This window comes from Hemitrygon akajei, unplaced genomic scaffold, assembly GCF_048418815.1.
Source record: "Hemitrygon akajei unplaced genomic scaffold, sHemAka1.3 Scf000065, whole genome shotgun sequence".
NCBI classification, from domain to species: Eukaryota; Metazoa; Chordata; class Chondrichthyes; order Myliobatiformes; family Dasyatidae; genus Hemitrygon; species Hemitrygon akajei.
The window spans coordinates 2,466,314-2,479,663 of record NW_027331951.1 but is presented as its reverse complement, the minus strand read 5'-3'; the positions used below and the strand labels follow the sequence as shown (position 1 = coordinate 2,479,663).

The window sequence follows — 13,350 nt, the reverse complement described above, 5'->3', positions numbered from 1 at the left end:
AGTGTCGCATCACGTGCTATCGGGGTCAGACACAGAGTGAATCTCCCTCCACACCGTCCCATCATACACTCCCGGGGTCAGACACAGAGTGAATCTCCATCCACACCGACCCATCACACACTCCCCAGGTCAATAGGAGAGCTAAACCCCCTCCATCCTCCCCTCTGCACTCTCAGCAATCCCCAGCACTCCGCCGTCCCAGTCGTCTGGAATTCTGTCCCGGATACTGTGAGTGCGCGTGACAGGATGTGGATTATTCAGCACGCACGTGCTCCCAGTTTCAATCACGGACTCCAAATCCCGTACTGGGGCCCGTCCCTCTGCAACGGGAAGATAGACTCCCTCATCCGGAAACCACAGTCGGTAGCAACGTTACCGAGCGACAGGTTGTATTGAGGACACAGGGTGGCTGGTGAAGGGCTCAGACAGATTAGGAGAATGAGGATAGACGTGGCAAATAGAATACAGTGCCGGGAATCGTATGGGCATGCAATTTGAAAATAAGAAATAAAAGCGTAGACTTTTCTAAATGGAACGTTTTTTTTTTCAATCCTAGGCAACCTGTTCTTATTCTATGCCTTCATAGAATGGTCTGGGTCAATTATTACCTACCCAAGAATCCCCTCATAACAACTGTCGAAACAAACTTTGAACCGCAGATCTATTTAGAATGTATAAATAGCCTATCTGACATTAGTAAGTGGGTGATTAATCCTGAATCAATGTTTCAGAAATCTGAAATCCATTTCAGTAGGTTCGGGTCAAATTTGACCCGGAGCAGCCTCAATGTACAAAAATTTGTAGCACCTGTAAAAAATTTAAGATTTTTAAATATTTCCATGTTTGGGCATTTTGGGTAACTTCAGGAAAAGTCATCAAATTTCGGCTAAAATTGGCATTTGGGCTGTTTTTACTGTTGTCAAATTTCAAAATGGGTCAAACATGACCGGCAGAGTATGTAAGGGTTAAAAACAATCTGCGGTGCAGAGGGATTTGGGAGACTTCGTGCAGCTTTCCCAGAAGTTTAACCTGCAGCTTGAGCCGGTGGTGAGGAAGTAAACGCGATGACAGCATTCATTTCGAGAGGACTGGGACGTGAAAGCAAGGACGCCATTCTCAGGCTCAATACGTCACAGGTGAGGTCACATTTTGAGTTTTGTGAGCAGGTCTCGATCGCTTATCTCACAGGGGATGTGAGACATTGGAGATGGTTCACGGGAATGATAACGGGATTGGACGTGGTATTATAGGAGGAGTATTTGACAGCTCCGGGAGACAGAACACCCACACACAGCGATTCAGGAACAGCTTCTTCCCCTGCCCCATCACATCTTTCAACGCATCAGCAGGAACTCGACATTTCTGCGGTGTTTATTAATATTTGCAATTTACATTAATTGTACATCTTTGCGCCGTGTTGATGCTTCAAAATTACAAATTCCAGGGGTTATAAGCTTCAGATGATAATTGAAATAGCGATTCTTGTGGAAAACATCCGATAGGGTGGACAGGACACTTGGCCCGCTGGTCTTCACCGGTCACACTCAGTACCGGAGTCGGGAGGTCACGTTGCCGTGGTACAAGACGTCGGTGAGGCCGCCCTGCTTTAGGAAAAAAAATGTCAGTGAACTGGATATATTGTACAGGGAGTTCTACGGTGAAATTGTCGGAACTCGGAGGACTGAGTTATGTTGGGAGGGAGGGAAGGTTGGGACTTTATTCCCTGGAGCGTAGTTATAACCTTACAGAGTTCCATAAACCCGAGAGGGGCACAGACAGAGGGAATGCGCACAGACTTTCACCCAGGGTTGGGTTAACGAGAACCAGACGGCACAGGATTGAGGTGAGAGTGAGTGGAAAACAGAAAGAGAGAGAGATCAGGGAGACCGAGGGTTTAGAGAGAACGGGGAAGGGAGTTAGAGAGTACCTGGGGGAAGGAAGGGAAGTGAGGTGTAAGAGGTGGGTAGAGGGAGCAGAGAAAGTGCGGGCGGATAATGTTCGTGAGAATAAGGAGAGCTGACGGGTAGAGAGGAAGGTAGAGTGAACTAGGAAGAGCGGGACGGGGGTAATGGCGAGAACGAAGTGGATAGACGGCGAGAGAGGTTTGTCGCTGTCTGTTGGAGATAATATGATGGCGCCGAGTAGGAGATGTAGGAGGGAGGGGCGGAGAGGATGCTGAGCGAATTTGTAAGGATTTAGGAGTGACAGTGAAGGGGAGAGAAGGAGGAGAAAATATGGTGGGTCACTTGATTCATGTCGACTCCACTGGCTGTTGGCACAGACCCTGGATCTTTTCAGGAACATCCGGGAACAAAGGTGCCGATTTCTCGCAGATGAAACGCCGATCACGATCACAAGGGCTACCTCTTACGTACGAGTCGCAGTCTCTGCAGACGGACGGCCCCGGGGACTCATTGTACAGGAGGGCCAAACCCACATTCCTATCCAAGAGAGTTAAACAATTTCAACAGAGACAAAACTGCTCCAGCAGAGAACCCGAGCCGAGACCGTCCACAAGCTAATCCCATGAAATCGCTCTCTCCTAACAGCCTGTCAGTCCCCAAACTCATCTCACTGAACCAGTCTCTCCCCACAGCCCCGTGTCAGTACCCAGACAGATAGCCAGTTCCAATGTCTCCCCACAGCCCTTTGTCCCCCAATATAATCCCACTGAACCGCTTCTTCACCACAGTCCACTGTCAGTCCCCATACGAATCGAACAGGCCCACCCGCTCCACTCTGATCTGTCTCAGTCCCCTAACAAACCCCACAGTCCCACCGTCTCACCGCAGAGTTATGTCTGTCTCGAAATGAATCCCACTGTTCCACACTCTTCCCTCAGCCCTGTGACGGACCCAGGTTAATCCCGTTGCCCCTTCCTCTACCCAGAGCTTCTTGTCTGTCTCCTAACATATTCCAGTACACCGCGCTCTCCCCTCAGCCTCTGGTCCGCCTCCAGACTTACACCACTGGCACCCTCTCCCCCACATCCTTGCGTCAGTTCGCAAACTAATCCCGTTAACCAACTGTGTGCCACCGCCCTGTATCGGTCTCCAAACTAATCCAGTTTTCCTTCTCTCGCCCCTCAGATCTAAGTCACTCACTAAACTAATCCCACTGTTGCTCGCTCTCCTCACAGCCCGGCGAATATCCCACTGCACCGAGCCCTCTTCAGCGACATGCGTCAGTACCAGAATAATCCCTGTGTACTGATCTCTCCACACTGCCACTTGACAGTTTCCGAAATATTCCCACTGCCCTGTCCTTCCCCGACAGACTTGCGTCGGCCCCAAAATGTTCCCATTGTACCATCCTACCCCGGTGAATCACACAACCCTATACCTACGTCAATCTACAAACAAATCCCAAAGCGCCTCCCTGTTCCCACAAAACCACTTCATTAAGTAAACAAACCCCATCCCCCACCCCAGAGATCAGTTCAAATCTCACCCGACTTCGCATTTTCCAATCCAGTATGAACGGGTTTTATACAAAACTCTGTGCGATACAAAGCTCTGGGAAAATAAATTTATTTCATTAATGCCAAGAATTGAAAATTATCTACGTAGCTTCTCTCTGTTGATTACAACAGGAATCTGTGATGGTTGGTTCACTCTGTATCTGACCCTGGGAGTGTGTGATGCGACGGTGTGGACGGAACTTCACTCTGTGTCTGACCCTGGGAGTGTGTGATGGAAAAGTGTGAAGGGAGATTCGCTCTGTGTCTGACCCCGGGAATGTGTGATGGGACGGTGTGGAGGGAGATTCTCTCTGTGTCTGACCCCGTGAGTGTGGGCTGCGAGTGTATGGTGGGTATTCCTTCTGTGTCTGATTCCGGGAGTGTGTGATGGGACGGTGTGGAGGGAGATTCATTCTGTGTCTGACCCCGCTGGTGCGTGATGATTCTTGTGTTACTGTGCGATTTTCTCGCTCTGTGACACATACCGCTTCATCCCTTGAATTGATTTCCAGCAGCCTTGAATCACGGTTTGAACATTCTTGAATCGCTTTGCGGAAAGATGTTTCAAACTTGGATGCGTAATAACACCGGTCTGTATTTGGGACCCAGTCCTTGGAACACGTTTGCTCTGAAAATCAGGAACAAGGAACGGTGACACACCCGGCTGACACACAGAGTAAATTTCCTTCCATGCGGTCCCATCACGCACACCTGAGGTCAGGCACAGAGTGAATCTCCACCAACACCGTACTATCGCACAAATTACAAGGATCAGGCGGAGTGAAGTTCCCACCAAACCATCCATCACGCACTTCCGGTGTCAAGACACAGAGTGAATTCCGTGCCACACTGTCTTATCGCACACGCCCGGGGAGAGACACAGAATCTCCAGTCAGGCACCGATTGAGGCTGCCTCTACCCCTCCGCTGAAACACTCTCAAACTGATGCTCGCTCCAAACCGTCCTATCATACTCTCGGTGTGTCAGAAACACCGTCCAATCACAGACCCCTAGATCAAACACGGAGTTAAGCTCACTCCACTGCGCCTCGTCACGCAGCCTCTGGGTCGGACACAGAGTGAAGTACCCTCCACACTCTCCCATCGCAGACACCCGGGGTCAGACACAGTGAAGCTAGCTCTCTCTCTCTCTCTCTCTCTCTCTCTCTCTCTCTCTCTCTCTCTCTCTCTCTCTCTCTCTCTCTCTCTCTCTCTCTCTTCTCTCTCTCTCTCTCTCACTGACTCTGTCTCTCTCCACGGCCCCATCAGACGCACATGGTTTCCGACTGCAGGCTGCTCACTGTCAAATGATACGCTCTTGTGGACAGACACAGAGTGTAGCTCGCTCCGCACCGTGCCATCACACACTCCCTGGGTCAACCGACAACATTTATATCCCTCCACAGAGTCCAATCACACACAGCCTTGTCAGACACAGTGTGAATCTCTCTCTCTCCACTGCCCCATCACACACTTCAGCGGTAAGACACAAAAAGAAACTTCCTCAGCACACACGGCATATTCTCCCTCTGCAGTTTCCAATCACATCACAGAGCAGAGTGAAAAAACACAGAGGGAAGCTGCCACCACTCGGTCTCATCACACACTTCCGAGTCTAGCACGAGTTCCCCTCCTTACGTCCCATCGCACTCTCTGGCGAGTCGCAGAATGTAGCTCTCTCTGTACCGTCTCACAACACCTCCCTGTGTTCACACACAAAGTGAAGTTCACTCACGGGGTCAGACTCCCTCCTCAACATTCAATCACAGAATCCGGTGTCACATAGAATGAAGGTTCCTTTGCACTGTCCCTTCACAAAAACCTCGAGTCAGACACAGACGCTCTCTATCCCTACGATCCCATTACACACTCTACGAGTCAGATGCAGAGTGAACCTCCCTCTGCACCGTCCCATTACTCACTCTCGGATTCAGTCACAGAGTGAAGCCCCTTCTGTTCCGTCCCGTCACACAGAGTGAAACTCTCTGTGCACGGTCCCATAACACATTTCAGAGTTCAGACATGGGGCGAATCTCTCTGGCCACTTCCCATCACACGATCCCGCTGTCAGACAAAGACTGACGTTGGATCCATACCGTCCCATCAGACATTCCCGGAGTGAGACATAGTGTGAAGCAGCAATGTTATGTCTCACAAGCCCATGTTCGAAAACAGAGTGAATCCACCTCCACAACGTCCCAGCACACTTTCCTAGATTCAGTGACAGAGGGGAACTCCCTCCACGCAGTCCCATCTTTCTCGCCGGGTCAAACACAGAGTGAATCACCCTCCACACCATCTCATCACACACTCCAGATGTCAAGCACAGAGTGACGCTTCCTCTGTCCATGCCTGCCCTGTGATGAGGTGCGGGTGAAAGAGGGGGATGATGTCTCACCTCTTCTGCTGGTCAACAATTCACAGATTTGAGCCTTGGCTTCTTTGACAGATCTGTACTTCGTTTCCATCTCAGTGAGCTGGTGACGGAGATCGCTGTTCATTTGTTTAAGATCGGTCAGATTAGAGTTTCGGTGACATGTTTCGTAAGAATGTCGAATCTGTGACACTGAGAGAGATGGTGAAGGAAGTTTAAAGTTTACAGTGACACGTGAGTCAGCGTCACGCTACCGAACGGGTCACAGAGAGTGTTGTGTCAGTGTCACGGTGAAGGGTGTCACAGTGAAGGATGTGCTGGTGGCACAGTGAGAGACGTCGGCGCCACCTTGAGCGGCGTGTCTGTGTCACGCTGAGGGGTTATCAATGTGATAGGAGATTCTGTGCCCGGGCGGGAGGTGTGCCGGGTCACAATGAAGTGTATCTCGATGTCAAGGCGAGGAAAATGTCTAGGTGAGGGGTCTTGTGTTGTCGCCGTGGGTGGAGTATCAGTGTCACGGTGTGGCATGTGTTGGTCTCACCGAGAGGCGTATGTCTGTGTCACGGTGAAGGATATGTCCTGGCCACGGTTTGTGTGAGAGGGTCACGCCGAGGTGTGTGATGGTGTCACAGAGAGTACTATGGCGGTGTCATTGTGAATTTAAGTGTTGGTATAACGTTTAGGGGTTTGCCTGTGTCAAGGTGAGGTGCGGGTAATTGCCTCAGTGAGCGGTGCATTTGTGTAATGTTGAGGGGAGATACCGTCACGGTATGGGCTGTTACAGTGACCTCTGAGTCTTTATCACGGTGAGGGGCGAAGCTGATCACTTTGAGGAGCGTTAAATTGTCACGGTGTACGGTACTTCAGTGTCACGGTGAAGGTCGTGTCATTGTCGCGAATAGGAGTTTATCTGTCTCTCGTTGAAGGTCGTTACCGGGCTATGGTAACAGCATTGTTGATGTTGTGGTGAATGGCGTGTCGGTGTCAGGACGAGTCTTGATTGTGTTACGGTAATGGCCGTGTTTATATCACGGTTACTGTGTGTCCGTCTTATGGAACATAAAACATAGAGTAATACAGTACAATCCTTTCGGCCCACAATGTTTTGTCGACGCTTAAACCAAGCGTCCCATATTAACCCACATTTCAAGTTCCTCCATCTACCTGTCAAGTCGTCTCTTAAATTAAACTCGTCTATCTGCCTCCACCACTGACTCAGGCAGTGCATTCCACTGGCCAAACACTCTCTGAGTAAAAATCCTTGCTCTGATATCCCCCTTGAAATTCCCACCCCTTACCTTAAAGCCATGTCTTCTTGTATTCAACAGTGGTGCCTGGGGAAGGGTCGCTGGCTGTCCACTCTATCTATTCCTCTTAATATCTTGTACACCTCTATCATGTCTCCTCTCATCCTCATTCTCTCCAAAGAGTAAAACCCAAACTCTTTTAATCTCTTATCATAATCTCTTATCTCTAAACCAGGCAGCATCCTGGTAAATCTCCTCTGTACACTTTCCAATGCTTCCACATACTTCCTCTAGTGAGGGGACCAGTACTGGACACAATACTCCAAGTGTGGCCTAACCAGAGGTTTATAGAACCGCAGCATTACCTCGCGATTCTCAAACTCTATCCCTCAACTTATGAAAGCTTAACTACCCTATCTATCTGTGAGGCAACTTTCAGGGATCTGTGGACAGATACCCGCAGATCCCTCGGCTCCTCCAAAGGACCAGGTATCCTGCCATTTACAATATACTCTGCCTTAGAGTTTGTCCTTCCAATGTGTACCACCTCACACTTCTACGAGAGGAGTTGCATCTGCCGCTTGTCAGCCCACATTCTGCATCATGTCAATGTCTCTCTGCAATCTTTGACAATCCTCCACACGATCCACAACAGCACAAGCCTTCGTGTCGTTTGAAAACTTGCCAACCCAGACTTCTACCCCCACATCCAGGTCGTTAATAAAATTCACGAAAAGTAGGGGTCCCAGAACCGACTCTTGTGGGAAACCACTAGTAACAGCCCTCCAATCCGAATGTACTCCCTCCATAAACACCCTCTGCTTTCTGCAGGAAAGCGAATTCTGAATCCACTTGGCCAAACTTCCCTGGATCGCATGCCTTCTGTCTTTCGGAATAAGCCTACCGTGTGGTACCTTATCAAATGTAGGTTCCGGTAAGTTTTGTTTCGTTAGTTTAGAGTAGAGAGAATGCCAGGCAGGATGTTGGAATGCTCGTCTTGCAGGATGTGGGATGTCAGGGAGAACTCCGCTGTCCCTGACAACGACACCTGCAGGAAGTGCATCCAGCTGCAGCTCCTAACAATCCGCGTTAGGGAACTGGACAGGAGCTGGATGACCTCCGGTTCAATCCCGAGAATGAGGAGTTTATAGATAGTGGTTTAAGGGCGGCAGTAGCGGCAACGAAGCAGGACACCGGTAATTGGGTTATCGTCAGGCGAGGGAAGGGGGAAAGGGCAGACAGAGCAGGGATCCCCTGCGGCCATTCCCCTCAACAACATGTATACCGATTTGGATGCTGTTGGGAGGGATGACTTACCTGGGACAAGCTGCGACTGCCGGATCTCTGGCACTGAGTCTGGTTCTGCAGTGCAGAAGGGAGGGGCAGATGAGGAGAGCGGTAGTGATAGGAGACTCGATAGTTGCAGGTACACACAGGAGTTTCTGTAGTCGTGACAGAGACTCCCGGATGGTTTGTTGCCTCCCGTGTGCCAGGATCAGGGATGTCTCTGATCTCGTGCACAGCATTCTGAAGTGGGAGGGTGAGCAGCCAGATGTTATGGTTCTCGTCGGTACAAATGACGTTGGAAGAAAGAGTGAGGAGGTCCTGAAGAGTGAGTATGGAGAGTTCGGTTGGAAGTTAGAAAGCAGGACCTCGAGAGGAGTGATCTCAAGATTGCTTCCTGTGCCACGTGCCAGTGAGGGTAAGTGAAAGATGATCTGGAGGATGAACACGTGGTTGAGGAACTGTTATAGGGGGTACGGTTCCAGATTTTTGGATCTTTGGTATCTCGTCTGAGTTGGTGGGACATTTACAATAGAGATGGGTTACACCTGAACTAAAGGGGGACCCATATCCTTGCAGGGAGGTTTGCTAGTGCAATTGCGGATGGTTTAAATTAGATTTGCAAGGGGATGGGAACCAGAGTGCCAGAGCAGATAGTGGAGCGGGGGTGAAAATATATGATGTTAAAAGTTCATGAAAAGTCAGAAATAGAAGAGCTGTGTGTGGTGGCAATAATCTTCTGCGGTTTGCCTATTTAAAAGCGAGGAGTATTTTGAGGACGGCAGACGAGCTGAGGGCGTGGATTAACACATGGAATTATGACTTCATAGCCATTAGAGAAACTTGTCTATAGGAGGGGCAGGACTAGCAGCTTCATGTTCCTGGGATACGAATTTTCAGAGTTCGTAGAGACAAAGGGATGAAGGGTGTGTGTTGGAATTGCTAGTCAAGGAAAATTTTACAGTAGTGCTCAGGCAGGATAGATTAGAGGGCTTGTCTACCGAGGTCATCTGGGTGGAACTGAGAAACAGGAATGGTATGACCACATTAATGGGATTGTATTTCACAACACGCAATAGTCAGTGAGAATTGGAGCTGCAAAACTGCAGAGAGATAGCAGACAACTTCAGGAAACATGAAGTTGTGATGGTAAGAGATTTTATTTTTTCCACATATTGTTGGGGCTCCCATACTGACGGGTCAGAGTTTGTAAAATGCGATCAGGAAAGTTTTCTAAATCAATATATACAGGTACCAACTGGATAGGATGCAATAGTAGATCTCCTACCAGGAAACGAGTTAGGACAAGTGACGGGAGTGTGTGTAGGGGAACACTTTGGGTCTAGTGATCATAACACCATTATTTTCAACTTGGTCATGGATAAAGATAAATCAGGTCTTCGGGTTGAGGTACTGAACTGAAAAAAGGGGCAATTTGAAGAAATGAGAAAGTATCCAAAAAGTGTGGATTGTAAATCTGATAAAGAAGAAGAGAGAGATGTATGAAAGTTATAGGCAACAAGGAGTATTGGAGTATAAAAGTTGCATTGTTTGCTGTGTAACCAAAACGATGTAGTCATCTTTGAACTTGTTATTTGCTAGAGAATGAAATCTTAAGAATGTAGAAGACAATGGTGTGTTAATAAGAGGAAGCTAAGAGATGTGGATTATTTAGTCTGAGTTTGCTATTTGCTATGCATGTATCCAATTGAATGTAGAAAACAATGGTGTGTTAATGAGAGGTAGCTGAGAGTTGTTTTGCTTTGAACTTGTTTGCTGTGTAACCAAAACTATGTAGTCAGCTTTGATGTAGATTATGTAGTTTGAACTTGCTATTTGCTATGCATGTACCCAATTTAGTAGGAGAATGAAATCTTAAGAATGTCGAAGGCAATGGTGTGTTAATAAGAGGAAGTTAAGAGATGTAGATTAGAACATGATTAAGTCAATAGGTAGAAACAATAGTGGCGGATGTACTTGTGATACGCACCTATAGACTGATGGGATATGCTAATGCAACTAAACCAGGAGATTGCTATAAAAATGCTATGTACAATGATCGGTGGGCAATCAGCGACTAGCTCACTGACTGTCTCAGCTTTGATTTGCAAATTAAAGCTTAATACTTCTTGAAGAATCTTCTGCGTCTGGTCGTTTGTGGGGCACGAGAAACCACAAGAGCAAATAAGGTGCTTGAGGAGTATAAAATTGAAAGATAAAATTGGTCCTCTTGAAGAACAGAGCATTCGGCTATGTATGGAACCAAAAGAAATGGCGGAGATTTTATTTGTTTTTTTTTGCATCTGTATTTAGTAAGGAATTGCAAGGAGCCTCTGGAAATAAGGCAAACAAGTAGTGAGGACTCGGAACCTCAACAGTTAAAGAGGAGGATGTGCTTGCTGTCTTGAAGCAAATCAGAGTAGATAAATTCCCATGAGCAGACAGAGTATTCCCTTGGACCTTGAAGGAGAGTAGTGCTGAAATTTCTGGGGCCCTGGCAGATATATTGAAAATGTTTGTATCCACGGGTGAGGTACCGGAGAATTGGAGGGTAGCTCATGTTGTTCCGTTGCTTAAAAAGCTGTAAATGTAATCCGGGAAATTATAGGCCGGTATGTTTGACGTCAGTAGTAGGTAACTTATTGGAAGGAGTACTAAGAGATATGATCTACAGGCAGGAACTTATTAGGCAGAGTCAACATGGCTTTGTGCGTGGTAGGTCATGTTTAACCAATCAATTAAAGTTTTTCGAGGAGGTTAACAGGAAGGTAGATGAAGGGACGGCAGTGGATGTTTACTATATGGACTTCAATAAGGCCTTTGACATGGTCCCGCAAGGGAGGATAGTTAGGAAGATTCAGTCGCTAGGTATACATGGTGAGGTAGTAAATTGGATTAGACATTGGCTCAATGGGAGAAGCCAGAGAGTGGTAGTGGAGGATTGCTTCTCTGAGTGGAGGCCTGTAACTAGTGGTGTGCCACAGGGGTCAGTGCTGTGTCCATTGTTATTTGATCATCTATATCAATGATCTTGACGATAATGTGGTGAATTGGATCAGCAAATAATACAAAGATTGGAGGTGTAGTGGACAGTGAGGAAGATTTTCAAAGCTTGCAGAGGGAATTGGACCAGCTGGAAAAGTGGGATGACAAATGGAAAATGGAGTTTAATGCAGACAAATGTGAGGTATTGTACTTTGGAAGGAAAAAACAAGGTTGAACATACAAGGTAAATAGTAGGATAGTGAGGAGCGCAGTAGATCAGAGGGATCTGTGAATACAGATACATAATTTTCTAAAAGTGGTGTCACAGGTCGATAAGGTCGTAAACAGAGCTTTCGGCGCATTGGCCTTTATAAATCTAATTATTGAATATAAGAGTTGGAATGTTATGGCGTGGTTTTATAAGACATTGATGAGCCTGAATTTGAGTGTTCCGTTTAGTTTTGGTCACCTACTTAGGGGAAGGATATTAATAAGGTTGAAAGAGTGCAGAGAAGGTTTACAAGGATGTTGCCGTGACTTGAGAAACTGAGTTACAGAGGAAGGTTGAATATGTTAGTACTTAATTCCATGGAGCGTGAAGAATGAGGGGAGATTTGATAAAGGTGTATAAAATTATGTTGTGTATAGACAGAGTGAATACAAACAGGTTTTTTCAACTGAGTTTAGGGGAGAAAAAAGAAACGACGAACATGGGTTAAGGGGGAAGGGCGAAAAGTTTAAAGGGCACATTTGTGGGGGCTTCTTAACACAGAGATTAGTGGGAGTGTGGAATGAGCCGCCATTTGAAGTGGTGAATGCAGGCTTACTTTTATCATTTAAGAAAAGCTTGGACTGGTACATTTATGAGAGGGGTATGCAGGGATATGGTCTAGCTGCAGGTCAGTGGGACTAGGCTGTAAAAATGGGTCAGCACAGCCAAGAATTGCCAAAAAGCGTGCTTCTGTGCTGCAATGTTCTATGGTTGGCAGTTGGGTGTCGGTATCACGTTGAACTCTGTGTTGATGGGCGTAGTGTCGGGGTCGCTGTGAGGGATGTGTCGTAGTCATTATAAGTGGCCCGTCACAACCACAGGGATGGGTGCGTTGATATCACAGTAAAGGGTGTTTCTGGGACATGTTGCGAATGTGTCGATGTCAAAGTGGCCATTTTTATTCTCTGCGGTTTGGTCATTCCGACCGGTGTGAAACTCACCATGAATCCTCCAGCAGATACCCGTGATAATAAGGGTCGCTGTTAAAAGGCAGATTAGCCATATGCTTGAGTCTGATCGGACTCTCCGTGTGGGTCGTTCACTGCCCATGTCGTCTGTGGGAAAAAAAATCGTTTCGTGACTTTGTTAATCGTCATTATCCCTGATCTAATCCAACCCCTGCTCTTCCCACTCTCTGAGTTCAAATCAGTCCCTGCCATCCTGAAAGCAGTGAAAGGAAATGACAGAAAAGAACAAACCCATCCTTTCTACAGACGCAATGTCCATCTCCCTACAATGCCTGTCACCGCTCCATAGAAATAAACCGACTGTCTGGTCTCCCTGTATCTCTCATAATGATATAGACCTGTATCTCCTCCCACCTCAGTCTCCACCGCTCTAGACTAATACACCGTCTGTCTGGTCTCCCTGTATCTCTCATAATGATATAGACCTGTATCTTCTCCCACCACAGTCTCCGCCGCTCTAGACTAATACACCGTCTGTCTGGTCTCCCTGTATCTCTCATAATGATATAGACCTGTATCTTCTCCCACCACAGTCTCCGCCGCTCTAGACTAATACACCGTCTGTCTGGTCTCCCTGTATCTCTCATAATGATATAGACCTGTATCTTCTCCCACCACAGTCTCCACCGCTCTAGACTAATACACCGTCTGTCTGGTCTCCCTGTATCTCTCATAATGATATAGACCTGTATCTCCTCCCACCTCCGTCTCCGCCGCTCCAGACTAATACACCGACTGTCTGGTCTCCCTGTTTCTCTCATA

The 13,350-nt window shown here is 47.5% G+C and overlaps 1 protein-coding gene across 1 annotated transcript; it reads right to left on the bottom strand.

The window, feature by feature from the left end:
• Positions 1–1,543: 1,543 nt before the first annotated feature.
• Positions 1,544–12,668, bottom strand: LOC140721958 (C-type lectin domain family 9 member A-like). The gene is made up of 6 exons (XM_073036783.1): positions 12,562–12,668; positions 5,858–6,025; positions 3,946–4,088; positions 3,451–3,515; positions 2,247–2,441; positions 1,544–1,601 (listed from the first exon to the last, which is right to left on the bottom strand). Exons 2-5 carry the CDS (start codon positions 5,958–5,960, stop codon positions 2,252–2,254), a joined length of 501 nt encoding a protein of 166 aa, XP_072892884.1. The 5' UTR covers positions 5,961–6,025; positions 12,562–12,668; the 3' UTR covers positions 1,544–1,601; positions 2,247–2,251.
• Between the last annotated feature and the right edge of the window lie 682 nt (positions 12,669–13,350).